We start from the raw sequence: 27313 nt of genomic DNA, 5'->3' as shown, positions 1-27313 counted from the left end.
CATGAGGAGGAAGAAGAGGCTTATGCTCTTGGGTTGTCAGTTACTCTCCCTGTGTTTAGGGCCAAGTGAGGATTTAGAGATTAAAAAAAAAAGTCTGGGGTGCAAGGATTGGCTTCGAGGAGATCCCTGAACCCCTGAAAGTGTATTTAGAGTTTTGTGACTAAGGGAGAGGGCCCAGAGCTTTCATCAGATTGAGTGTCACCTCGCTGACAGTGTTCTGCCAGAGGGGGATGCTTCTCTGCCATGGGAGGGGACCCCAATTGGGCTGCTGCCCTAGGCTGGCCTGAACTTAGTAAAAGTGGCACCCGCGGGCAGTGCCCTGGGCGAGCGGCGCATCTGGAAAACCACAGGGTGGGTTATGTTTCTCGGTGTCCCTGGAAGAGGCCATCTTGCCCAAGCTCAGTCCCCCTCTGGCAGCACCAACTGGTGGAAGCAGGCACCCCACCCTCCTGTCCTCAGCTGCCGTCTCCAGTGGGTGGGGGGCTGGGCTCAGGTTCCACGACTCTGAAGGCCGCCCTCCTCTCTGGCGTAGCTAGTGACTCAGATCGGCAGCTGCCGCGAGGAAACCTCCGTTCGAGGGAAACAAAGCACTAGATAATTTGTTCTCATTTGGTTTTTTAATTTCAAAGACAGGACTGGTGTTTGCTGCTGAACGACGGGTATAAATCAAGGCACTGGTTCCAGCCAGGTGGTTCCCGGCTGCAGCACAGGAACCGAGGCCTCCTTCAGGCGAACGGACCACCGCCTCCCACGTGAGGGAGGTCTCTGCTCCTCCTGGACCTCCCCAACCCCCAAGGAGCATGATCATCCCCTCCCTGTGGCCTAGATTAGGGACAAGTCTGCAACAGGCCCTTCTGTTGCCAGTTTTGGCCCCCTCCCTCACCGATCCTCCCCGGCGCTGCCAGAGGGGCTTCTAAACCACAGGTCTGCCCCCCTCACTCCCAGGGCCTCCAGAACTAAAGCGATTCCTCTACAGGACAGGCCAGTCCCCCTGCATCTCCATCCAGACCTCTCCCCCGAGTTCTGGAACCCAATATCCAAACCTGCTTCCTTAACCGCTCCTGGGGGACGCTCAGAGCCGCCTGGAACCCAGCTCTCGATGGGCCCGCTCACACACCCGTTCCTCCTTCCGCTCCTGCTTGGGAAATGATACCACGATGCCCTGATCTGGCTCAAGCCCCAAATCTAGAAGTTCTTCTTTCCCTCATTTTCCTCCTCTCATGCCATCCCATCCCTCGGCAAATCCTGTCAATTATACCTTCAAAACAGATCTCAAATCTATCAACTTCCTCCACATTCTGCCGCCTCTTCAGTCTGAGCCTCTATCCCCTCTGACCGGGATGTGGCGGTGGCCCCCTGACCGGTCTGCACCCACCCGAGTCCCTCCTAAATCCATTCTCCACACAACAGCCCCGACCTCCTGTCCCTCCTCAGCCCTAAAGTGGAGATAATGCTACCACTGACCCCACGGGATTTAAACGTCAGCAAAACCTAACGACGCAACACAAAGCGTTGGGCACAGCCGGGCCCCGGAAGCCCTCCCCGAGCATTCATGGTTGTCAGCCAGTGTTCCAGCGAGCCTCAGCTGGGGCGCCAACGCTTGCCCCCAACACCGTCTGAGCCCCCAGCAAAACCACCACTACCCTTACTTCTCTGCCTCCCCACTGGAGAACCTCAATATCAGGGACCACATTCAGGGGCCGTATCTTTATCTTGGAACCTGCAGGGCTGAACACAGGCTCTGGACGTGTGTGATGACTGGCTAAAAACACATAAATGAACAGTGTTTATTGGCTTGCTTGAACAATGTGGGAGAGGTCTTAGGAACAGACCACATTTATAGTCAGTACTCACTTTGAAAACACCCACAAGGTCCTTAGAGATAAGAATAAAGAAATGATATAAAGGGAGAAAAGATCCTAAGGGTCTGAGGAGAAGAGAGTCTCTTGGGGTTGAGTGTATATTTTCTCTTCATGAGTGACCCGTTCCCCCAGGGTCCACATTCAATGTTGAATTCAGAGGGAAGAAACCCCTTATAGGAGAACCTCCATCTATTCCAACCCCACAGCCAATCCTTCCCAAGGAAAAAGTGACATGGGGCAAGTCCAGGGGACGCAGACAGGGACAGAATGGTGATGATTCCCTCCCAGGGGAATGTCATCATCCTGCAGAGCATGGCGGGGGCTGGCAAGGAAGAGGATTACGTCGCTGCACCATTACAGCCTGCACTGCCCCCATGTGGAAGGCTGCACCATCACAGCCGACCTGGGCACCGGGGAAAGGACAGCTCTTGCATCCCAGCCTATGCACCCTCCCTGCCTGTGCTCTGGACTCTCCTTGAACGGCATTTCCCTGCTCAGTCTCATCAGCCTTGTGTTATCCTGGACAAGCGAAAGGTGCTGGGCAAAGGCATCTGCAAGCGTCTCCCTGTGGTCATCATGCATTAGCTACACTCTTACAACTTGTATTTACTCACCTCAAACAGCTTCTAATCCCTCCCAAGAGGCCATGTGTCCATCTGAACCGGGTTGGGTGGGCTTTCTTAATATCCTTCGGACTCCCTCATCAGGCACTTCCTGTGTCCCACAAGTAGCGGCCCCAAGCAAAGTCTGCCTCAGGGCTTTGCTGCAGTCTCCTGCACCCAGGGAAGATGGAGGCTGCTCACTTCCCACAAACAGCTCTGGCCAGAACAAACCACTTACCTGGCCGGAGTGAAGACACTGATGCCGCTACTGAAGCTGGAGTCACAAGAACCATCGGGCCCTCCTGGGGAAAGAAAGGGGAACAAGGCATCATGAGAAAGGCTGTTGGAGTCTTCCAAATGAACAAGACCCCTGTCACAAGGACACACAGACCCTCTGGTCCCCTGCACCCTGATTCTGGCTCTTGGAAAGGGATGTAACTCTGGAGCCCTGAAGACCCAATGCCTATTCATTCCCCAAAGCTTTTGGACAGTACCCATGCTTGTAGGTTTTTAGGCACAGTGACCTCTCAAGGAGGGGCTCTCCAGGGCTGAACATATCTGGGAAATCTCAGAAGGTGTTGCTGGTTCAAGGACCATGGATGTTAAAAGTGACTTCTGGAACACTCAACATCATAAGCCATCAGGGAAATGTAAATCAAAAGCCCAATGAGATACCATTTCACACCCACCAGGTGGCTAAAATAAAAAAGACAGATATTAGTAGCAAGTGAGAGTGAGAATGTGGAGAAGCTGGAAGCCTTGTACATTGCTGGTGGGAATGTGAAATGGTGCAGCTGCTTTGGAAAACAGTCTGGCAGCTCCTCAAAAGGCTCCAAACAGTTAGTTACCATATGGCCCAGCCAGTCCACTCCTAGAGACATGAAAACTTACGTCCACATCAAAAACTTGTACACCATGTTCATAGCAGCACTATTCACAACAGCCATAAAGTGGAAACAATCCAAATGTCTATCAAATGAATGGATAAACAAAATGTGTTGGAGCCCATACAATGGACTATTATTTGGCAATAAAAAGGAAGTACTGATCAGGCTACATGGATGAACCCTGAAAACATTATGCTAAATGAAAGAAAGCAGTCACAAAGGATCGCATATTTTGATCCCATTTATATGAACTGTCTAGAATAGGCAGATCTATACAGACAGAAAGTAGATTAGAGGTTGCTGAGGACTAGAGGAGACAAGGGTGTGATGGCCATTTTCATAAATTAAAAAAAAAAACCTTTTAAGATAATTTTAGATTTACAGAAAAGTTGCAAAAATAGTATAGAATTCTCGATATTCTTCATCTAGCTGCCCCTAATATTAGTATTGTACAAACCCATAGCTCAATTATCAAACAGGAAAGTAGCATTGATAACAGTTTTACTAACTAAACTACAGACCTAATCCAATTTCACCACTCATGTCCTTTGTTCCAGGATCAAATCCGGAACCCTGCATTACATTTAGTTCTCCTGTCTCCTTGGTCCCCTCCAATCTGTGATAGCTCCTCAGTCTTTCCATATCTTTCATGAACATGCTTTTGAAACCCTTGGTCGGTTACTCTGTAGAACATCTCTCCATTGGGGCCTGTCTCATGTTTTCTCATGACTAGGCTAAGGCTATGCATTTTTGGAAAAATGCTTCTGAAGTGATGTGCCTTCTCAGTACATCAAATCAGGGGTACATGATGTCTATCTTTCTCTTTACTGGTGACGTTAACCCTATTACCCAATTTACGGTAGTGCCTACCAGGTTTCTCCCCTGTAAAGTTACTATTTTTCTTTTTGTAATGAATAAATATCTTGCGGAAGATACTTAAGACTAGACAAATATCCAGTTTTTTCCCCTCAAACATTCCCCCACTGTTTTTATCATCCATCAGTAGATGTTGCCTACAATTAGTACTATGGAGTTTGACTAATGGTGAATTTCTATATTCCTCTTTCCTTCTTCATTTATTAACTGGAATTCTTCTATATAGAACAACTGTTCCTTCTCCGTCATTTACCTATCTATTCATCCATCCATCCATTCATTCATTTATATCATCACTGACCCATACATATTTATTTTATTCTGTGGGTTACACATTAAAACTATCATTATTTATATTGTTTTTCAAATGGTACCACCCCTGGCCTCCTAAAAGTTTTAAATTATACAAGTAACACATAGTTTTACACTAAAAATTCCTAACACAACAAGGCAAAGCCCCCTTCTCTTTCATTTATTTATTTATTTATTTGGCTGTGTTGGGTCTTTGTTGCTGCACGCGGGCTTTCTCTAGTTGTGGCGATCGGGGGCTACTCTTAGTTGCGGTGCGCGGGCTTCTCATTGCAGTGGCTTCTCTTGTTGCAGAGCACAGGCTCTAGGCGTGCAGGCTTCAGTAGTTGTGGCACGTGGGCTCAGTAGTTGTGGCTCACGGGCTCTAGAGCGCAGGCTCAGTAGTTGTGGCGCACGGGCTTAGTTGCTCCATGGCATGTGGGATCTTCCCGGACAAGGGTTCGAACCCGTGTCCCCTGCGTTGGCAGGTGGATTCTTAACCACTGTGCCACCAGGGAAGTCCCCGCCTTCTCTCTTTAACCTTCAATCTTACTTTATGGGCAGGTAACTCACTAATTTACTGGTTAGGCAAAGGTCCCTCTCGTCTTTTCCCAGTCTTACTTTTTGTTTTGTAAACATAAATGGGATCAGAGTCTATCATCTGTAACTTGCTTTTTTCACTTCCTACTGTGTCTTCAAGCTACACCACTCCAGTTGTAGACTAGGGATGTCCGAAGTCCCCCAGTAAAGGGGGCCTTGAGTTCCACGCTGAACAGAAAAGCTCTGAGCTGCCGCCTGTCCCCTCTGGTCCCAGAGGCCCTCTGTGGGACAGGGCACAGCCCAGAGCGGGCAAGAGTAGCTGTGGGCGCCAGCTGGGCCTGCTGAACAGCCCGCCGTCCACCTGAACAGGCCTGGGGAAAGGTGAGGAGGACATGCGGGGTAGCCTGGGTGGGCCAGCTGGGAGCAGCAGCTGGGGCTCCCTGCCGCTGGTGGCCTCCCTCTCTCCTGCCTTTTGGAAACACACGCATTTATAGATGAAATGATAGGATGTCAGAAACCGGCTTCAAATTGACTTCGATTATTTCCTAATTTTCACTCTTAGATCTCACCTGTGCTTCCTTCCACATGGGTGTGGGCACTTCTCCAGGATCCATTAGAGGGGGCTGCTGCGGGGGAGGGTCAGGCACCTGCTGCTTTAATAGCTGTCGCCAAGCTGCCCTTTAGGAACGTTCTCCTGAGCAGTCATCCCCCCCACCCCCACCCAGAGCCTCACACTGGGATGTTAGTAATCTTCAAAGTGTTTGCCAAGTTGATGAGTAAAAATGAGACACTGTTTACTCTGCAATTCTGGGATACCCAGGCAAGCTGAGCATCTTTGGTTGCCCTTTTGTATCAATTTCCAGACTCAGGAGCCCCTGGGCCTGGGTCTGAGCCTGACTTTCCAACTCATTCACTGTGTGACCTTTGGCAGGTCACTTGCCTTTGCCCCCATTTCCTCACCTGTATAACGTGCTAACGCCACTGCCTGCACCAGAGGCTTGTTAGGACAGTAAAGGAGCCTAACACTTGTTAAGATGAAAAACCTGACCCACATTTATATTTATTTCCTAAGGATAAATTCTTAAATGTTATGATACACACTGCCAAATGTATCTACCAATGTATTTAATGTATTTACTCTCCACCTTCCAGTAGGAACGTCTGTTTTTTCCAAAATCTCTCCAGGGAATGTGTATTTCTCTTATAACCAGAGTTAAAAATGAGGGTGGAGTTAGAGGAGAGTGGAAGCGAAGGAGAAAGAAAAGATCCAGTTCAAATAACCTCCACGAAGCCCGGCCCGGTGCCCCCAGTCCTCTGTGACCACATCCGCTGTCACACGATCACTCATCTGAGGATCTGTCCCTGAACTCCTTGCAGGCAGGTCCTGGGTCTGATTCACTTACATCTGCAGTGTCCAAAGAGGGTGCTGATACACGCAGTCCCATCAAAGCTTTGCAGATGGGTGGATTCCATTTCATGCTCACCCACAGAGGTCACCAGTCTTCCACTGGAAACCGTGTTTATAGATCTGCTCCTCACTCACCACATGAAGTTCCACCCCTGACCCTCTCCGATCCCTCACTTAGGACCCATCAGGGGCCCATTACCACCTGGGCAAAGCTGATGATAAAAGACACGGGAGCAAAAGCCCTGCCCCTGACAACCTTGCTAAGTAGTGGGTCTCATTATAAACAGACATTAAAACAACTTGACACTAAAGCACCTGTTATTGGGAGTGTGTGGCCTATGCCGTGTGCTAAGAGCTTTACATGCAAAAATCTCCGAAACTCACAACCACACATAGGTTCGGTGTTATCACTGTTGCCCTATTCAATGAATAAGGAATCTGAGGCATAGAAAGGCCAAGTGGCTTGTCCAAGGGCAACAGATATGAAGTCAGCAGGGCCAGGATGCACAGGCGGGCAGTTCTGACTGTGGACTCCAGTTTGTGACACCTGAGATAATCAGGGAACGTCATGGAGGGGAACTGGGAGGATGCATCAAACGCCTAGGAACTCAGAATCGGAGAAAGGATACTGCACTGTGGACTCCCCAAGCAGCAGGGCAAAGGGGGAGCCAGAGCAAGTGGAGGGGGCTGGGAGCAGTGTGACACGAACAAGGGCCTGCCCTGCCTGAAGCGTCGTGGTGAGGGGAGAGGGAGAAGCACGTGCATGTGCAAGCGTGTGTGTGCGTGTGCTCACGTGCAGAGGGCCTGGCTGACGGGCCTCACTGTGGGGCTTGCCCGGAGGTATGCAGTGGAGAACGCGGCGTGCTGTGGGACACACAACGCAGGCTGAGTCGGGGACAGGGGCACTAGAGGAGGGAAACCAGACAGGAGGTTCCTGCCTTTGCCAGGCTGGAAGAGTGGCACAGAGTCAGAGTGAGAGTAAGCAGGAGGGCTGGATGAACCCGTGGATGGAGTAACTAAATCCTGACTCTCTTGGATTGCTGGTACCTTCGTAAAGTGGTGGTTAGTTACAAGCTGAGCGCGTCTGGAGTGGATGTGGAGCCCCAGAGTTAGCTGCAGTCATCTCTAGCAACTACTATAACGTGAGCTCTGCATCTGCTGAAGTGCTGTTTATGAGGCAGTAAAACCTGAAAGCAAGCTGCCTGAATGTATCCTGATTTAGGATAAGATTCTCCTGAGCCGGGAGCTGTTTTTAGGAATGCTTAGGAAAACTGTCTAAATAAAAGGTTAAATGAGCTGCATTGGCCGGGAATCGAACCCGGGCCTCCCGCGTGGCAGGCGAGAATTCTACCACTGAACCACCAATGCTCCAGCTGAATGCCACTCTGCCCACAGCTGTTTTGCTGCTCTGGCTCACAGTGGCACTGGCACTGCTGTAACCTGACACCTCAGATGGTCCAGCATGGAATGCTGCTCCATTCTGCCGGCCAAATCCATGGGAGGAGGCCCATGGCGCACACATGCCTGACATTCTGCTCCGATGAAAGGCAACAGAGGAAAAGGCTTTAGAAATTCTTTTGGCTTCTGCGGGGCAGGTTCCAGGCCTCAGTCTGTTAGCCTTAAAGATCGGAGTAGTTTCTGCATCAATTTACTCTTTGGTTGACTCTGGAAAGGAGAACATCACTCCAGAGCTGATTGGTGACATCTCAGAGACGACAGAGGCCCAAGAGATTAGAAAAGCCTAGAGTTCTAGAAAACATTTAGAGTCAAACTCCAGACTCCAATCGGCATAAAAGTGGTTTTCTTCATGTTAAGGATAAACAAGACGTTAATGTTAAAGGAGTTTGAAGGAGAGCAGAATTCCCAAGGACCAAATAAACCACAGCTGGAGCTTCCTTAACCCTCCCACCCTGAGAATGACTGGCACAGGAAAGGCAGCCAGCTTCCGAGTCACTGGATGTCTACTGCCAAGACTCAAGTGAACCCTGCAGACTGTACTCCTGCCATGCTCCAAACCTTTCTACATCGACTATAGCTGAACCCAGAAAAAGAGTAAAGAAAGCATTAATGCTCTCTGAGGCAGAAAGGGTGAAGAGCTATGGGTTCTGGAGGCAGACTGCCAGGGTTCAAAGCTGCCAGACTGCCAGATCCTGGCGGTGGTACTTATCTTCCCTGCGCCCATCTGTAGAATGAAGGTAACAGCAGTTCCCACCTCACTGGGCTGTTATTGGAATCGGGAGTTAAGATCTGGAAAGCAGCCCTGGTTGGCTGAGTGAGGCCCCAGGTCAGGTTCTACAGCCTCTGGGTCCCCGTGGCCCTCCCTGGGAGGTGAGGGGCAGGAGGCAGAGACCACTTACCACTGGCTGCTCCCTCCTGCTTTGCCGACGAGTCATCAGGGTTGGGTTCTGCCTGCTTCTGAACCACTGGCTTGGGCTCGTCGGGCTCGTCGTCCTCGGGGGTGACCAGCTTCATCAGGCTCTGGTTGCACACGTTGGCCACCTCCTTGATGCCTGATCCACTGATGTAAGGAGCAGCCTGATCCAGGGGTATGTTAGTGGGAAGACAGGTAGGCTGAACTGAGTCCCTGCTCTCCCTGCCACGCTGGGGTCCCCGCAAGATGCTCCTACGTCTCCTCACAGGGGCCCTTCCTGGTGCACCTCTCATCAATAGGATTTCTTCCACCCAACGCGGGGCAGTGTGAGCTCAAAGACTTGGCACCTTGGGACCTGCGAGAGCCTCTCCAGATCTGTAAGTAACCAGGTGAGGTTTGGGGATGGCGGCATTAGCACCACGTCCCTAGTGCTGCCCTGGCTCTCCCTGTCCGTGTTCAGCTCCACCTCTTGCTGCTTTGATGCCTGGGGAAATGTGGAGGTATGATGGATCCTAAGGGAGCCCCCATCGCCCACTCCAGGGTCCTGCAACTTTATGGCCCCCTTTGGGGCTGCTCTTGTTTCCTCTCTCCAGAGTGAAGGATACTCTTCTTGCGGTCATCGTAAGCCAGGCAGGGCAAGACAGCGGTCAGGATCCCAGAGGAGTAGGGCAGCATCACCCGGCCGGCCAGCTGGATGAACTCCCGCATCCAGCACATGGCTGTCAGCTGGATCAGGTCGTCTGGAAGGGGAATTGGTGGGTTCCAGGGGGTCCGCATGAGCAGCCAGAGCGCCCCTCCCACTGACCATGTCCACAAATGGGACTGGAGAACTGGAGGGCACCTGAGGGCTGGCACAGCTTTGAGCCTCACCAATACTCTCGCCCTTGCTTTTTCCTTCCAAAGGAACATACAGGTACCAGGGTGACATGGAATTACAACCCTGTGGCTGATTGTAAGAGGAGCCACAATTCTCTATCCCCCCCGTGTCCACTCCCCTGTAATGGAGCTCTGTGGCTTCTCTCATCAGGAGCTGGAGTTTACTTCCCCCGTCCTGGTATCTGGGCCAGCCCTGCTATTTTGTCCAAGAGAAGGTGGTAGAAGTGATGGTGTGCCTGGTTCAAGCCTAGGCCTTAGAGGCCTTGCTCACGTCTATCATGCCTCTCGGAATCCACTGATGCCATGTGAATGCACCTGGGCTAACCCACTGGATGATGAGACACCTGGAACGACTGTTCCTGTTGCCACACGTGACAGCTGGCAACAGCCAGACATGAGTGACACCACTGACCATGAGTAACACTTCAGCCGACCCTCCAGTTGACTGTAGGCAAATGACTGAGCCCAGCTGAGCCCGGCCCAGGGGAGCAGGGCCACCAGCTGACCGAAGACTCCGGACAATACCAAGGGGCTGCTATGTGAAGTAACTGCATTTTGTGGTGGCTTGATACTCAGTAGAAGCAAAGAGATACACGACTTCAATCTCCAAGCATTTCAATCACAGTGCTAATGGCAAGCTTGCCAGCAAGAAGGCCTCCAGATCTGACTCCCCTCTAGGGTCAGACCAAGTGAAAGGGCCTCCATGTTGACAGAATCAGAATCTCTCCCACAAGGACCCACTGCTCCAGGACCCGCTGTCACACTGATTCACACTCCCAGGAGGACTCTCTCTGAGATGGGGAGACAGAAAGGTGCTTCTGAGGAGGTGGTGGTGGCCTTGGGGCCTTTACACACTCACCCGTGGTCTGGCAGTGGATCACCAGGATGTTGGCCATCTCAGCAAACTTAACACTGGAAGGGTTCTTTTTAATTTCCTTCAAGAATTCTCCAAGGACCACCTCACACCTACCAATGAGCAAAGGAGAAAGGAGACAGCTCATGCAGCCAGAGCCAGAGGAGTCTCCACCAGTGGTGCCACGTCTGCTGTGCTCTGTGGGACACACTTGTCACATGGACATTTTTCCGAGGCTGGGGGTGGATGATCTCCTAGCTCCTCAAAGCAGGAAGCACACGAACCAGGAAGAGGACGGTGAATTTTGTGCTCTCCTGCCGCCTCCTGTCTGTTGGGTGTGGGGTATGCGTACGCGCCGAGGGGCCCCTGCAGCCGCCTGCCCCTCTCCTCCTCCACTCACATTTTCCGAATCTCTTTGCCGTTGTCGCCCAGGATCTGGAAGAGTCCATCCAGGATCTCCGGCAAATAATCCAGCAGGTTAATGTCTGGCACGGACTCCAGAACCAGGATCTGCCCCAGGGGAGGAAACCATCAGGGAAAGTCACCAGCCAGAGAACCTGCATCTCCTCGCCCATCCTCTGGACTGGCCAGCGAGAAGGGGCCCTGCTGAGGCATCTTTTCACGGCAGTGTCCCGTGGGGGAGCAGGTGCTAGTAGTTGTTGTTTCTGTTCAATGGGCAGGGGAACGGCAATTTAACCCCAGGGCAGTTCAGATGCCCGGGGGCGGGGCGGGGGGTGCGGGAGGGAACCCATGGGAAAGGTGGGCAAGGCTAGAAGAGGTGTGACAGCTGGAGGAGCACAGCTGGCTTCAAAGGTAAATCTGGGTGTTTCCGGAGACAAGGAAGGAACCACATCCTCTGCAGAGGCAAACGTGATGGGCTTTGGGGGCAAAGCTGAATACATGTGTCTTCGGATGATCTGATGTCATTGGCTCCTAGAGGGATAACAGTGAGGCACCCCCGCAGCCACAGGAAGTGCCCAGGTGAGCCAGAGAGCAGACCTCACTCAACTAGAGGCTCCCTACAGCTGGAGAAGGAGCGTCGCGGGGCCGGATCTTACCCAGGAGATGATGAACTGCCGGGCGTACTGGTTGTTGGAATAAATCCTCTCCCGCAACAAGGGGATGAAGCCCACCAGGTCGAACTTGTTGCTCTCCGTCACGATGTCCTGTGGGTCAAAGGCATGAGAGCTGCCTGCTGGGGGCGGGGCTGCCTGACCTGGCTGAATCCCCGGCCCGGGCTGGCTCCAGGGGTCAGGCGGACACAGAGGAAGATGACGGAGCCTGAGTCAGGCAGGAGAGGCCCCCGGAGCATCCCTCCTCACACAGGCCGAAGGACCAGCAAAAAGGATGCACTGAAAGCAGGAATCAAGGTCGAGAGAACTAATCAAAAGGCAAAACCCTGCATCTCTGTGGTCTGGCTCGAATGCCCTGGTGAGCTGAGCATAAACTGCCCTGTCACTGGGGGCAGGGTGGGGTCGGCATGAGGGGCCATTAGGGGGACAGAATGGTTCTGTATTTTGATCCTGCTGTTGACATAACTCTATACTCTCATCATAGAGCTGTACACTATTCCATTAACTGTATGTAAATGAAAAAAAATTTTTTTTTATTACGAAGAGCATCCCAATGATAGAATTTATAAGCTGTACAGACAGATGGAGGAAACAGAAGCTAAAAATAAGAGTGGGGACCAAGTACAAGTACCTTTAAGAGGCGGTCTAGGAGCTCAGAGCCGCTCTTCACATTGGGGTCTGGGTCAGCAGCCAACTATGAGAGAGACAGAGGTGGAGAGAGGGTCACTGTCAATATATAAGACAAGGAATCCACTGAAGTCCAACAGCAAAGGCCTTGGGGCAGCCTGAACATCGCATAGGCACCTCTCTCAGTGCACAGATGCAAGACAGGCAGGGGAGGCAAGGGGGTAAAGCAGAACTTGGCAATGCTGCCGAGATGTGGCAGACCCCCGTTCTGCTCATGGACCGCTGGGACCTGCTGCCACCAGTCAGGTGGTTGCTTCCCGTTGGCCTTCCTCAGGGCTTTCCAATCGTACAGTGCTGGGTCCTCTCTCCACTCCTGGAGGAGGGGACAGATCAGCTGTGAGGTTAATCCTCTAGAAACGACTTCAGGGAGGAGAACTCCATGACGATGAGAGAGGTGCCGATAAGCTATCAGGGAACCCAAAGCCTTTCTAAGCAGAGCTTTTTCTAGAGCTTATGGGCTACGCTCTCCTTGCAGGGGAAATACAGTCTGTACTATGGAATCACCACCTTCACCTTCTATAAGGGAGGTCAGTGCTCTCAAATGACTGTTTTTTCCCCTCCAATTTGTGGTGGACTGATGCTTTTGTAAAATGCACTAAAGATAAATTAATAGAGGTGTGGGGGAAAAACAAACATAAATATTTACAAGCCCATCTAAAAATATATCATTAGATTGAACAGACAACAAGCACCCCTGGCAGCATGTGCTTATCTGCTCCCCTTGCATCTGGGAAAAGGGAGGCCAGCACTCAAGGTCCCGAAAGGTCAAGTCAGGTGTGTTGGGTGAGCTCAGCCCAGTCGAGTGAGGAGCGGTCACCTTGCTCAGCCCGTCAAAGAGCACGTTGAAGTGGGGCAGCACAGCGCCTCGGGCCACCTTGACGATGTTGTAGAGGGCCTCACACGCATAGTAGCGCAGCCTGCTGTCAGCATCATTGAAGCAGGTCAGCACCGGCTCAATCAACTCCTTCAGGTAGAGCCCCGAGTCCTGCGATGGGGTAGAAGCAGAAGCAGCTCAGATTGGGTCAGACCTCGGGGACCCAGCCCTCGGCTCCCTTGGAGACGCTCAGGCCCTCGAGTGAGGGCTGGGCTGAAAGACCCTTTGCAAGTCAGCTTCCTGGGATAGGGATCACGCCCAGGACCCTGGGTGCAAGGCCACAGAGCCAGCCTTGAGGTCTGAGATGTGGAGAGAATGGCAATAAAGAAATCACAAGTCTGCAACACCCTGCTGGGGCTCGGGGGTCAGGGTCAAGGCCCTGGCTAGTGTGTACGTCCCTCCAGGAGAAGGGCTCACCTTGCCCAGCGCAATGGAGCAGGCAGCCAGGCCGATGAGGCCCCCTTTCCGGCTGTGCGGGTGCTGGGACAGGGCAAACTCCTGAGACAGCGTCTGGATCACATGCTTGATCTGCACGGTGTTGTTCTGGGCCACGAACTCCCGGACCAGCCTGCAGAGGAAGCAGAGAGGGGCTGCAGGACCAGTGGGATCAGGCTGCTCCTGCTACTGCCGGCTCTGGGGCCCGGGGCTGGGGTGAGGGAGGGAGATGACCTGTTTAGAAAGAGGAATTGGGAGTCAGGCATCTCGGGGCAGGGCTTTCCCAGTTCTGCTGCTGACTGGGAGGCGTTGGCTGGGTCACGGTCCTTTCCCTTTTCTGGGTCTCCGTTTCCCTTTTTCTATGACGGAATGAAGAACAGTGAGCAATCTCACTTCTGGGAATCTGAGAGAATGCAAGTGAATGTCCTTCTGGGGCCCCAAAACTGTAGTGATCCACCGTCTTCATTCAATACTTGCTCAGTGTTGCAAGCAGCTCATGCACCCAAGTGGTTCTCTGTGTCTGTGTCATTGTTTCTGGGGATCCACAAACAAACAAGGATGTGTAGCAACATGACACAAGCAACACCACAGAAGCAAGAACGCCGCAGGTTAAGTCTCCCTGGGCTGACGGGGAGGTGCCATCTGAGTCGGATCTTAGTACCATTACCAGGCCTTTTCCAGGTAAAGAAAGGAAGGCAGGGAACCTCAGGCACAGGGAAGAGCCTGGCTAAAGGCGGGGGCCCCGAAAAGACATGGTGTATTTAGGGAAGGGTGAGGAGTCCAGTGTGTGGAAGGGGTGGCTGGGGACAGTTAAAGGAAAAGACGAGGGCTTCCCTGGTGGCGCAGTGGTTGAGACTCCGCCTGCCGATGCAGGGGACACGGGTTCGTGCCCCGGTCCGGGAAGATCCCACATGCCACAGAGTGGCTGGGCCCGTGAGCCATGGCCGCTGGGTCTGCGCGTCCGGAGCCTGTGCTCCGCAACGGGAGAGGCCACAACAGTGAGAGGCCCGCGTAACACACACACACACCACACACACACACACACACACACACACACAAAAGGAAAAGACGAGCCGGTGAAAGGTTTCCAGCAATGGGGTGACACATTTATGTCTATGTTTTGACCAGAGAGGCTGCCTCGGGTGGGGGTGGCATGGTTTGACAGAGGGAGACTGAAATATCTCCAAGGGAGAATACCGCAGCTATCAGGGTCAGGAAGGGGGGCCTGAAATTCGGCCGAAGCAGTGGGAAGCAGCAGGGAGAGGGGACAGGGCAGGAAGGGTAGAGACGCCTGCACGGTGCCCACCTGGGGGGTGATGCTAGCAGGGAGAGGGGGTCTGAGGGAGGCAGCGCCTGTGGTCACCCTGGGGGGATGCTCCCAAGGCAGGCCCTGCCCGAATGGAGGCGAGCACAGGGAGGCCCAGCTCCGTCAGGCACCAGGGTCTCCTTTCAGAGCCCAGTGGACGTGAAGACACTCTGCCCTTCGGAGGCTCACAGCATCTCTGCAGTGAGAAGCCTCCTGAGGGCCAACGGTGGCATGAGGGGCCCAGATAACCACTGGGGAGCTGCGGCCTGGGGGTCAGGGACATCTTCCCAGGAGTGGGAACTGAGCTGGACCTCGGAGGAGGCAGAGACCCTGAGAGAAGGAAACAGGTGTTCCGGGCAGGAGGAAATGTGTGGGCAAAGGCAAGGAGAGAAAAATAGCCAAATTTGCCTGGGGTCCAGAGAACAGCAGGAAATCAACTGGGATGAGCTGGCCCGGCAGCTCAGATTCAGGAGAAGGGATCTCACATCGTGGGTGACAGGGAAGCTGTTTACGGGTTTTGAAGAGATGGTCAAAGGGTGTTTTAAGAAGCCATGAGATGGATGGGAAGGGGGAGACTGTCCCATCATCAGGTGGGAGGGACTAGGACCCATGCAGCAGCTGAAGGTGTGACGAGGGAGGCCTAGAGATCACAGACTTTTCAAAGTAGCTGCCTGGACTCATTGCCTAATTGCTCTGTGCCCATCACAGCAGGTATACTGCTCGCCTATGGCATAAATGGGGGTCTCAAGCTGGCTCAAGGAATTTTAAGGACAGTCAAGTTCAAAAGGTATTAATTAGTTTGTGTGGTTCCAGCTCGGTGTCAGGAACCTGCTAGTAATTAGCGTTGTTTAACTAAATGTGCTGTCCTGTGAGGCTGTGACCACTCCTGTAAAAAGGCTGTTCAATGGGGATTACAGGGCTTGATAAAGATTCAATCCCGCAAGTCATGGGGGCATCTATTCTGTGCCTGGGACTGTGGCCACAGGTGAATCAAACAGGCCTGACTCCTGAGCTGGCGGATGTGGGAGCAGAAACAGGGATCCAGGAAGGGGCTATGCAGATGGTCTGTGAGGGCCCTCTTGCTTTGATCTTTATAGGGTGTGATTCCACCAAGCCCACCGCAGGGGGCTGAGGGCTGTGGATGAACCAAGGGCCCCGGGAGGAAGCCAGTTCCATAAGCGCCCCCTCCCTAAGCAGTGTAACAAGGCGCAGCAAGGATGGCTCTACATAAACCCGCTGTATTCTCAAACAGGACAAACCAGCCAGACGGGGCCCAGTGGTGTGTCAGAGCCCTCTGACTGTCATGACAGACACAGCCTCTTGAGAAAAGCCCTGCAGGTGTGCCAGAGAACAGCCAGAGCATTGGTGGTTCAGTGGTAGAATTCTCGCCTGCCACGCGGGAGGCCCGGGTTCGATTCCCGGCCAATGCAGTGCTGCTTTTTGGCCTCTTCCTGGCAAGCTCCCCCAGAGATCCTGCTGCAGGATCCAGCTCCTCAGTCACGCCCAGCCTGCAGCAGCCAAGGGTGCTGCGAATCTCCGAGCGCACTTCCCTGCTTCGTGAGCACGAACAGCAGCTGGCTTCTCCACAGAGGCACCACTGGCTGCAGGACCCTTCCCCCCGTAAAGGGACTCCTGCTGCACCCCCTCAGCCTTGGCCAGTCTCCAGCAGGAAGCTGTGCTGAAGCCTGTGAGCTGTAAAACAGCTCAACACACCACGTGAATGTGGGATGGGAGGACCCACACTTCAGAGAGGAGGAAGTCCCCAGAGTCTCAGTGGGCTTTTTGCTACTGAGAAGGAACGACTTGAGCTCTACTTCCTGTCCTGACGTCTGAAGGCAAATCAGCTTCTCACGCACACACATAACGCACACACATACACACATGCGCGCTTGTGCGCGCACACACACAGCCTCCTCCTGCCTTCTCTCCTGCTCTGGAGCCTAAGCCTCTGCCGTTGCAGCTGTGCTGATGTGGCCTTCCATTCTGTGAATCAGCGTACAGACAAGAGGACTGGGGTTAAAGGGAGGTGCTCACACAGCTGTTCACAGCTGGAGCACTGGTGGTTCAGTGGTAGAATTCTCGCCTGCCACGCGGGAGGCCTGGGTTCGATTCCCAGCCAATGCAGCAGCAAACTTTTTTTTTTATCATCCTAAGAGACTGGATTTGACATTTCACACTGCCTACAGCATTGGTGATACAGTCTGAAAAACCTAGAATGACTTTTTTCTAGCCTGAGTTTTCCACGACTGTTTCCTTACCACAGAGACCTAGATCTTGCGTCCCCTTGTTCTTGAGGAGTCCAGGATGTGGGGATCACCAAAGCCGCTGCAAGCAGCTGTGCCTCCCCTCCTGCCCAGACAGGCTGCCCGGGGACGCTAACTGCAATGCCCCTGGGGAAGCCAGGCCGTGTGTGTTTCTGCTCCATCGGTGTTAGAGCAGCCCTGAGAGTGGGAGTAACGACATTCATGAGGCTCCAGCAGGGCAGCAAAGACCCAGCCCTGCCAGCAGGGTAGCCGGTCCTGGAACCACCTCCTCGCCTGTCTCCTTGTTTCAGGTCACAAACGGTCCCTGAGCCACCGGAAAGGGCCCTCCTCCCCACTTGAGAGACAGCAAAGGGGATGCATTCCCTGCCCCTGAGGAGCTCTCTGCCAGAATCCCGTGGAGGGGAAACAAGAGAGGCCTCAAGGACTTTCATGCAAAACAGAGAAAAAAAATCTGGTGAAGACAGTGCAAGGTGAGGAGGGGGCAGGCGAGAAAGAGCACAAGCGGCAGCTTTCATGGGGAGGGAGTTAGGTGTGGCTTCATGAGGGTCAGCTTTTGAAAGGGGTTCTGAAAGATCAGTAGGTGTTCATTCAGGGTGAGGAAGCCCAGACAGAGGGAACAGCATGAACAAAGGCTCAGAGGAAGGAGAGGCACTTGGATTGGCAGCACAAAGGACACAGGTGGAGGAGACGTGGGTGACAGGGCCAGAGAGGCTGCGCCCACTCACGTGCTTGGCAAAGGAAGTGGCCTTTGCTTCTGGTGGCCGTGAGCAGCCACGGAAGGTACGAGTGATCTGCAGCAGTGGGTGGTAGGGATTCGAACAGCGTTTAGGGAACTCTGAAGTCTGCAAAGGCTGACAGAGACCAAACAGTGGGAGAGCGTGAGGAATGGGGCACTAACGACGGGTGACAGCGGGCAAGTGTAACAGGGTCTCCTGAAGGGGGAGGAGATGGGCAAGGGGAATATCTGTGTTCAGCACCCCCCGACATTCCCGTTCGCTCTACACCAGCTGCAAGGTCCCCCCACCCCGAATCTTACCAGGACGCAACTCAGGGCACCCCAGGCCACTACAAATACAATGGCCCATTCAGTTCCCGAGGGCCTGGAACCCCAAGTCTCTATCTGCTCTCGGAGGAAGAATATTATCAGTGTCCAGGAGAGCGAGACAATGACAAACAGTGGTTCCCTGTGGAGGGAAACCCTGAGAACATGTTCTCACCAAAACCACCAGTTCTCAGAGCACTGGGCCTGGCCCTGTGGCCCCCTCTGGGGCCACAGCAGGAAGACCTGTCCCACGACCCGAGCCCACGCTCTCTACCTGACAGTCAGGGTGATCAAGACAGGGCCGGCTGACCTCTGCAGTCTCACTGCTCAGCTGCCCAGCACAACTTTCCTCTCCAGTAAGGGCTTCTTACTGGGCCCTGCTATGCTACTCCTTGGACACTTCCTGTGGGGAAGTTCCCACTCCCATCCACATCCTAGCCAGCCTTAAGTCCAGTTCACATCCAACCCCCTGCTTTTCCCGACCATCCCAGGAAGGAACACTCCTCCTCTGAACGCTGAAGGACTCGGCCACCCCGCAGTCTGTGCCCAGCACTGCACCATGGAATGTCACGGGTTCTTTCTCACGTGTTTCATGTTTCTAGCTCCACAGCTCCAGGCCAGAGTCCCTGAGGACAGACTGGTGCCACGATTCTCTGCCTCTTGAGCGCCAGCCCTCTCCCCGCGTCTAGAGCTCCCCACACAGTAAGTGAGGAATCAGTAAGCATCTGCCCAGGGACCCATCTGTGCCGGTGGGCGGGGCCACAGGGCAAGCTGTAGGGAAACACGGGCAAAGCCCCACGCTGCCGTACTGGTGACAAGGGGTGGCCTGCTCATCTACACCTAACCTGTTGGGTAAATCAGAACTGTACTTGGATGGGCCAAACCCCTAGTTTACTATTCAAGTTAGGAGGGACAAAGGGCACCACTACCAGGATCTCAGAACGCACACTGAGAAGGACCAGGTACCCAGGGCCGTGGCTGGGGACAGATGCCGATGCCAGGATGTGACTTGACATGCGTTTGCCTAGGGGTGAACCAACCCCTTGGGGGCGCCCCAAATAGCCCCCGTCAGCAGGACCTGGTCTCTCCACAGAGCACAGGCAGAGAGAAAAAGCAACTACAAAGGGAAGCAGAGGAAGTGAAGTTTGAAGTCCGGGCGTCCCCAGTTCCAGGCTAGTGTCTCTTCAAAAGAACACCCGTCTCCTCTTTCATCTCCACGTTGTGAGCCACAGCTGGGGGATCTCAACTAGTTCTGAAGTTAATATTTGGCCCAGATCACAAGTCCCAGTGACCTTTGCTGACATTAGGGTCACACGCATCGCTGTTCTGTGCCACAGAGAAGAGATCTGCTTCTGCTTCATTTCTCTAAAAACTCTGGCTGACGAAGTATCCTCTAGAGATTGCTCAGAGCCTCCATTCTCAACTAGTCAGAGGTGTCGCAGGATGGTAGCAACACCCATTCCCCAGGAGGCACAACGCCTAATGCTGGCCAACTCCAAGCTCTCTACCCTGCTCTCAACTTCACAAAGTGCCACAACGACTACCTTCTCCCTGATTGAGAAGGAGCCACAGACAGGTCAGGATGTGTCTTTCACCCAAGGAGAACCTGGGGCCTCGTCTCAGCAACAAAACCACAGCCCCGCACTGGGCCCCTCGGCCTCTGTAACGCAGCCCGGGGACAACCACAGGCTGCATGAGGACTGGGGAGCTGACCACTTCCCAGGAACACACTCTAAGTATTCCAGGGGTTGGTTATTCCTCACAGCAACCTCCTTCTGTAGTTATTATCATCTCATCATTTAGATTTGAAACAGAGCCTCAGGGAAACCAAGTCCCTTTCTTGAGGTCACAGAGGATCTGAACCTTGGCACCTACAAAGCCCAGGCCCCCTCAACTGTACACCAGTTCCTCCCGCCCATCTTCTTAAAGCACGTCAGCTGCAAAGTGCACACACCCAATTACAGAGGGTGCTTCCCTCGTGCAGAACTCAGGCCCCAACTGAAGTGCAGCTTTCTCCATGCATTTTCGCCACTGTCTAGTGTTAGACATCTCTGAAGCATTCCTCCTCCACACACGGGTGTACGTACAGATGAGGTACACACTTGAGATGCTGAAATGAAGGTCTAGGGCTGGTTTTCTACCATTAAGGCAGGAAAGAAGTAACCATTTCCTGAGCACTTACTACATGCTAGTAATGTGGTGGATGCTTTACACGTGTTATCTCATTTAAACCTTAAAATAAGCCACAGAGCTAGGCACTATAATACCCATTTTACAGATGGGGGGAAATGAGGCTCAGAGATGTTACGAAACATACAAGGTCACACAACTTATGGATGGGAGGTGCAGAAATCAAACCTAGATTTTTCTGACAGCAGGTCTGAAATCTACCATGTTACATTATCCTCTCTTCAAACATCAAAGCTCCCACCTGTTGGATGCCTCCTGGGTGCCAGGCACTTTACATGCATTATTTCATTTAGCCCTATCTCATTTCATGTGTTGATGTCCAAATGGCCCGGCCAGGAGGTGGCAGAGGTTTCTGCCATTGCACGCACATTCCTATGTCTTCAGAGGAGCCAGTCTTGGCTGTGGCTTTGTATTATTTTTAGAGAATTAAATAAAATAATGCACATAATGTGTTTTGTACTGCATGTGCCCATGTAACATTATTAGTGCAAAATCAGAATCAAACCGTGATGTTATACACGCCTAACAAGAGCATATTCATTCATTAACTGCTGACTGAGAACCTGCTTTGCTCCTTGCTCCAAGAAGGACAGAAAGATAATCCAGAGTTGTGTTTATTCCTATGCTGTAAAAATTTCAGCCTGGACTTCGGGCTGCCATTTTTTTTCTTGACAAGTCCGATGAACCATCCCAGTTCTCTATGTAACACGCTGTAATCAGGCAACATATCCAGGCAGCGATTTCCCAAAGAGAATCTGGCAGGTAAACGTCTCCTCCATCTGCTTTGCTGAGTATTTAAGTAACCTGGTTTCCACTTGCTCACTACTCTCCAATAACTAAACAGGAAAAGCGGAACATCTGCCTCTGAGGAAAGGCCCAAGAGTTAGTTAAGTAGCAAAATATACTGACCATCCACTGGGTATAATCAGTGGAAAAACTGTAAAGGAGACAGCAGGAGGCATGTTTGGATCTCAGGTGACAATAGACCACTGAATAAGCGCTTCCCTCAACTGTAACACAACCTACAGGCACTCTTATTTTTTAAAATTGAGATATTATTCGCATGCCATAAATTCACTCTTTAAACATGTACAATTAATTCAGTGAGTTTTAGTATATTCACAAAGCTGTGCAAGTGGCACCACAATCAATTTTAGACTTTTTAAAATCATCCGCAGAAGAAAACCTGTACTCATTAGTAGTCACTCCCCATTTCCCCCCAACCCCCCTCCCCCAAGGCCTAGGCAACCGCTGATCTACACTGTCTCTGTGGATTTGCCTATGAATCCACACAAATGAAATGATACAATACATGGCCTTTTGTGACTGGCTTCTTTCACTTAGCATAATGTTTGCAAAGTGCAATTTTTTCTTAAGATGAGTTAACTGAGGCACAGAGAGGTTAAACCCAAGGTCACAAACTCAAATGCTTACAGGAGCCAAGAAGGAGACACAAGTGAGAAGTCCAAGGGAGGTAAGACAGGCTGTAGTGACCTTGCCAACACAGGAAGCAAACTGGGGAGCCCACGTCCTGGCTGGGGGAAGAGGGTGGGCCCCTGGGTCCCCTACTGCTACATGGGAATGTGGGCCGCACAGAGCCACATCTTCCCATTCTTTAATAGAAGCCAGAAACCTGAACTTCACTGTGAAATTTCTTGATTTAAAATACCCTGCAATCCAGGCCAAACCAAACAGGTCAGCCGGCAGGACACGGCCCCTGGCTGCCAGTCTGTCACCCCTGGATGAGGCAATCTGCTGGGTGGAATTCTGACCCACACTCCAAAATCTGCCTGAAGTCACTTGGTAATAAACAGTGTCTCCCTACAGAGATGGCAGGCTAAAAAAGGCCAGGTCAAACTCAGCAGTTCAACCCTGATCTGATCACAGAGCCCCAGGGATCCCGGCTCCCCATGCCACCCTCCCCACCCTGCCTTCCCCAGCAGACAGGGACTCATCCCTCAGGAGCTCTGATCCTGGAGCCCCTCCTTGAGCTTCGGTGTTCTCAGGGCGCAGGGCCTGGGCACCTCCATTTGCTGGCTTTAGGAACTCAAAGTTCAGGAACACCAGAGACTTGCCAGTGAGCCTATCCCTGGTCACCACGAAGGGCATCATCTCTCCCAGCCTGCAGTGAGGGCCCTGTCACCGCAGTGAGGGAGCACCCACCACACTTATCAGAGCGCCTGCTGGCGTTTCTCCCCCACGCTAGACTCTCCCGGAGAGCAGGGCCTAGGGTCTCACCATTCCTGTCCTCGGGACTCATCAGGGACTATAACCCCTGACACCCAGGGCCCGCAAAACCTGCCACAGCCATTCTAAAATCTTAGCCTCAGGGCCTTATCCTTGAGAAAGCTGTGTGGGCGTGCTGGAGCCAGGCTGTGGGGTAAAGGCTCTCCAGAACTGTGCACAACAGGCTCACACATTTAGCCATCAGATCCTGGTCACCCACCACAGCCCGGTCTTGAGAGTCTAGAGTCTGGGGTCCTTCAGTTGAGCCAAGCATCCATCTCTGCGTTTTCAGTGTCTGAGAGGCCTGTCATCAAGATAAAACACCCTCCTCTTATTAGGAATTTTAATCCCTCACTCCAGCACCCCATGCAGTACTGGTTCTGCCAACCGAGCAGATAGATGGTTTCCAGAAAACAGAAAGTGGCAGTTAAAACTACCATGGGGGTGTTCAAGTATGACATTTTATTAAGTATTTGTCTCGCTTTCGGAAGGGAAAACCATTCATTGTAATGGGGAAGCCTTTTGAGACAGAAGAACCTGAGTTTTTAGATCCAGGTTCTAGCTGTGAAAGCTTGGGATGATTCCTTGCCCTCAAGGAGCCTCTGCTTCCTCATCTGTGAAATGGGGTAACACTACCTAGCTCGTAGGGCAGCTGCGCAAAATAAATGAGATGAGGGATGTACAAGGGCCAAATCCTCCTCCCCCCAAATAAGGCAGACAGTGTTTTACACGTGATCACTTTTTAAAATGATCAACGTTATGGACTGAATTGTCCCCCCCCACCCCTCAGTTCATACAACCCTAGTGGCAGTATTTGGAGATAGGGCCTATAAGGGAAGTAATTAAGGTTAAGTGAGGTCATATAGGTGTGGCCCTGATCCAATAGGATCAGTGTCTTTATAAACAGAGACACTAGAAAGCTCCCAGGTGAAGCACAAATAAGTCCCTCTGTCCCTGAGCAAGGTGTGAAACACATACTCTGAGGAACATATCAAATAGGACACTGGTCAGGGGACTAAGATCCAGCAAGCCACAAGGTGCAGTCAAAAAAAAAAAGAAAAAGAAAAAGAAAGTGTTGCTTGATGAGAGAAGCAGCTAGGTGGTTCTGGACATACTGGATGTCAGAGCTGAAGGGGAGGGTCCTTTTAGTAAAATCCAAACCTTTTAGCTGAGGAGGAAACTAAAACCCAAAGCAGTTAAGGCAGTGGTTCTCAACCGGGGTGACTGTCCGTTCCCCAGGGGACATTAGGCAGTGTCTGGAGACATTTTTGGTTGTACAAGTGACAGAAAGCTACTGGTGTCTAGTGGGTAAAGATCAGGGATGCTGCTAAAAACCCTATAATGCACAGGACAGCGCACCACAACCAAGAATTATTTGTCCAAAAATATCAGTAGTGCTGAGGTTAAGAAACCCTGAGTTAAGGAACTTACTGGAGGTCAAAGAATGAGTATCACACAACAGACTAGATTAGAGCTGTACAAAGCATTCTGCAGTGATGGAAATGTTCTACAATCTGCACTGTCCATATGGCAGTTGACAGCCACATGTGGCTATTGAACATGTCAGATATGGGCAGTGTGACTGAGGAACTGGATAAAATTTTTATTTTATCTTCAATAATTTAAATGTAAATAGCCGCCCATGGCCAGTGGCTACCCTATTAGAGAGGGCAAAACTACAATCCATATTTCCTGACGCCCAGACTGGCATTCTTTCAGTTTCACAGCCTGCCTCTTTCTACTCTTTTGAAATTACCCACCCACCAGACTTTATCACAACGATTTGGCTGGAAAAAAAAATACAAATGTAAAATAACAGCAGAAAAACCTTAATGTTCGCAGTTAAATACCTTGTTTTATAATTAAAAAAAAAAAAAGGAAAATGTCAGATCATGGTTACAAATACAATGGAACCCCGTTATCCAGTTTCAGTTACCAATGGTCAACAGCAGGTCAGAAAATATTAAATGGAAAATTCCAGAAATAAACAATTTCTAAGTTTTAAACTGTATGCGGTTCAGAGTGGTGAGATGAAATATTGTGCTATCCCACCAGAACATCAGTCACCCTTCCTCCAGCATATCTATGCTGTATATGATACCCACATACTTAGTAGCTTCTGGGTTATCAGATCGACTGTCGGTATCGCAATGCTTATGTTCAAATAGCCCTTATTTTACTTAATAATGGCCCTAAAGTGCAATGCTAGTGAGGCCAGTCATTAGGATATTCTCTTACTGTGCTTAAACTTTACCATACATACGTATGTATGGGAAAAAACATAGTATATATAGAGCTTGGTATCATCCAAGGTTTCAGGCATCCACTGGGTGTCTGGGGACATATCCCCCACAGATAAGAGGGTACTGCTGTACGTGTAGTAAGAGTGCAGAAACAAGAATAATTCCTTCTTTCACTTTCAGGGAAGCGTGATATGACAGAGATAAACAGCCCTTCTGAGCCTTGAGGTTTTGGCTTATTTCTCCACTTGGTCAACTTACTGTCCCTTTCACTTCTCAGAAGCTGGGTAAGAAATGAGGCAGGTCAACATCCTTAGCAAATTCTCATGCTTCCTACCTCCCTCCCATCAGAGGTCACTCTCTGATTTGCTTGTTTGCATGGAGACCACACTGAGGACGCACCATGTGCCAGGCACTGTGCAAAGCACCACGCATACATTTCGTTGCTTCGTTCTCACGGCAGCCCCTTCGGGGTACCAGGAGGTTAAATAATTTGGCCCACGTCACACAGTCAGAAGCAAAGCTGGGACTGCCAATTTCCTGCTCTTAAGCACGGCCCTAAGGGCCTGAAACCTGGAGTACCAACACTGGCTGCAAAGGCGTGAGGAGCTGCCCGGAAGAGCGGGACCCCTGCAGAATCAGGACGAGTCCCGGCTCCGCTCTCCACGACCAACCCGGGTGCCCGCGGCTCTTACTTCTCGATCTCCAGTGCTGCCACCTTCCGCTTTTCGTAGAGCTTGTCATTGAGGGCGCGCACGATATTGGGCGTGAGCGGCGCGAAATCCTTCTCGGGGTTCATGGTGGCAGCTCGGGGCGTTCCCCGGAGCCCCGCGACTCCTCAGCCCGCGGCAGCCCGGGCCGCGCCGGGGCTAGGGGAGTCTGCGGCTCCGCGCTGCCTCCGGCGCCGGCTCATGGACCACGCCGCCCCGGGCCGCCTGTCTCGCTCCGCCGCCGCGCGCCGCCTCGGAACCCGGGCCTGGATCCCGTCTCCGTACCCCTGCCCCTGGCCGCCAAACAGCTCACGAGACCCACTCCCGGCCAGCACCTGCCGGGCTCATGGGGCAGCGGCCATGTTACTCAGATCAGGTGACTCTGCACCGACTTCCGCCTTCCGCCGCTAGGACCCGCCCCTCGCCAGCCACGCCCCCGCACGCATCCGCAGGTGGATTAGCCACGCCCCCACAAGGCTCCACCTTCTCCCATCTCACTTCTGCTTGTAGACCCCCACGGTTTGAGGCCTGCTTAGTAGGGCGTGAATACCATGTACTCCACTGCCTGCACGTGGTAGGCTTGGAACATGGTGGGCTTCTTTTTGTACACGTTCCTGAGAACGAAGGGGCTCTTGGAGCCTGACTCGGTTAGCATAATTTATTCTATATCTACTGAATCCACTACTTCATCCACTGCTTAGTCACCAGCCAGTTTCTCATATGCCAATGATTCCCAAATTAGAGTAACACCATCTTGATTTTTGCCATATCCTAGCCATTTGTACTATTATTTAAAAAATATTTTCTCTAATCAACGAATTTTAAAAAATTTTAAATTCCTACTTTAGCCTTGCTTATGCCCTATAATCATGGGTTTGAATTGCAATTAAAAACAGAATAATCTGTCTATTGTGACCCCAAAAGTGGGTTCACCTCTTGGTGGGTATTGAGCCAAAAGTCACAACCAAGCCAAAGTTAGGGAGAAGGAAGCATTTATTATTTCTTGCAGCAAGTAAGGAGAACACCAGTGATCTCTGCCAAAGCAGTGTCTCTCCCAACAGCAAATTTGGGGAAGTTTTAAGCTAAAGGTACATGGGTTTTCATGAAGGGGCTTGAGCAGTGGAGAATTCAGCATAGAATTCGGGCCACAGTCGACCGAGTCCAAGCTTTAGTTGATTGAAGTCACGAGGGTCAACGTCATCATTCCATCCTCCTCCTAGGTGGGGGCCTTAGTTCTTGCAGGACTCAAAGACCGTATCAGATTGTTATGTACATCCCTTGAGGAGGAACTAGGACTCTGTTTTATAGTTGAACTGTTTTACTTGACTGCTTTTCCTTTGTTCTTGCATTCCCTTACTTCCCTTAATGATTACTGAGACCTGTTCCAGGGCAGGCATTGTGGCCAGATTTAGGTCACAAAACAGCTTAGGCCACTTCTCTTATGTCAAGAAAGCCTTGCCTGGTACTCTTTCTCCAGGGACCCCCTACTCTACCTGCTTATACTACCACCTAAAATCTCAGGTACCAACAGTGGTTGTCACCCCACCATTTGGGACTCAGGATGTGTTATCATGCTCTGCTACCTTGGAGGGCTGGGTTACAGACAGCAGAAGCCCCAAATGTGTTGCTTGCAGGCCTCCAGATGGATCCACTAGAAAGCAGCCCCTCCAAGTGCTTTGAAGTGTCACACTAAATCCTGAAAC

The 27313-nt window shown here is 51.8% G+C and overlaps 1 protein-coding gene and 3 non-coding genes across 7 annotated transcripts in view; 2 read left to right on the top strand and 2 right to left on the bottom strand.

Moving 5' to 3' along the window:
- VAC14 (VAC14 component of PIKFYVE complex) overlaps positions 1 to 27313 on the bottom strand; it is a 207416-nt gene that overhangs the window by 71780 nt on the left and 108323 nt on the right. For 2 of the 4 annotated variants that reach the window (XM_067721030.1, XM_067721027.1), the window contains exons 4-11: positions 13141 to 13308; positions 12268 to 12330; positions 11622 to 11729; positions 10964 to 11073; positions 10570 to 10676; positions 9440 to 9574; positions 8821 to 8973; positions 2703 to 2766 (exon numbers count right to left, since the gene is read on the bottom strand). In XM_067721030.1, coding sequence (XP_067577131.1) covers positions 2703 to 2766; positions 8821 to 8973; positions 9440 to 9574; positions 10570 to 10676; positions 10964 to 11073; positions 11622 to 11729; positions 12268 to 12330; positions 13141 to 13308 — 908 coding nt within the window. Of the gene's footprint in view, positions 1 to 2702; positions 2767 to 8820; positions 8974 to 9439; positions 9575 to 10569; positions 10677 to 10963; positions 11074 to 11621; positions 11730 to 12267; positions 12331 to 13140; positions 13309 to 13614; positions 13766 to 13866; positions 13973 to 25595; positions 26000 to 27313 lie in introns of those variants that run through there. The other 2 variants (XM_067721028.1, XM_067721029.1) reach the window with 2 other exon arrangements.
- TRNAG-GCC (transfer RNA glycine (anticodon GCC)) lies at positions 7761 to 7831 on the bottom strand. Its single transcript has one exon. It is a non-coding gene; the product is annotated as a tRNA-Gly (tRNA).
- On the top strand, positions 16298 to 16368 carry TRNAG-GCC (transfer RNA glycine (anticodon GCC)). Its single transcript has one exon. It is a non-coding gene; the product is annotated as a tRNA-Gly (tRNA).
- Positions 16992 to 17062, top strand: TRNAG-GCC (transfer RNA glycine (anticodon GCC)). Its single transcript has one exon. It is a non-coding gene; the product is annotated as a tRNA-Gly (tRNA).

Source organism: Pseudorca crassidens, chromosome 20 (genome assembly GCF_039906515.1).
Source record: "Pseudorca crassidens isolate mPseCra1 chromosome 20, mPseCra1.hap1, whole genome shotgun sequence".
Classification (NCBI taxonomy): domain Eukaryota; kingdom Metazoa; phylum Chordata; class Mammalia; order Artiodactyla; family Delphinidae; genus Pseudorca; species Pseudorca crassidens.
Note: the sequence above shows the minus strand (reverse complement) of the source record. Positions and strands in the feature narration are given on the sequence as shown.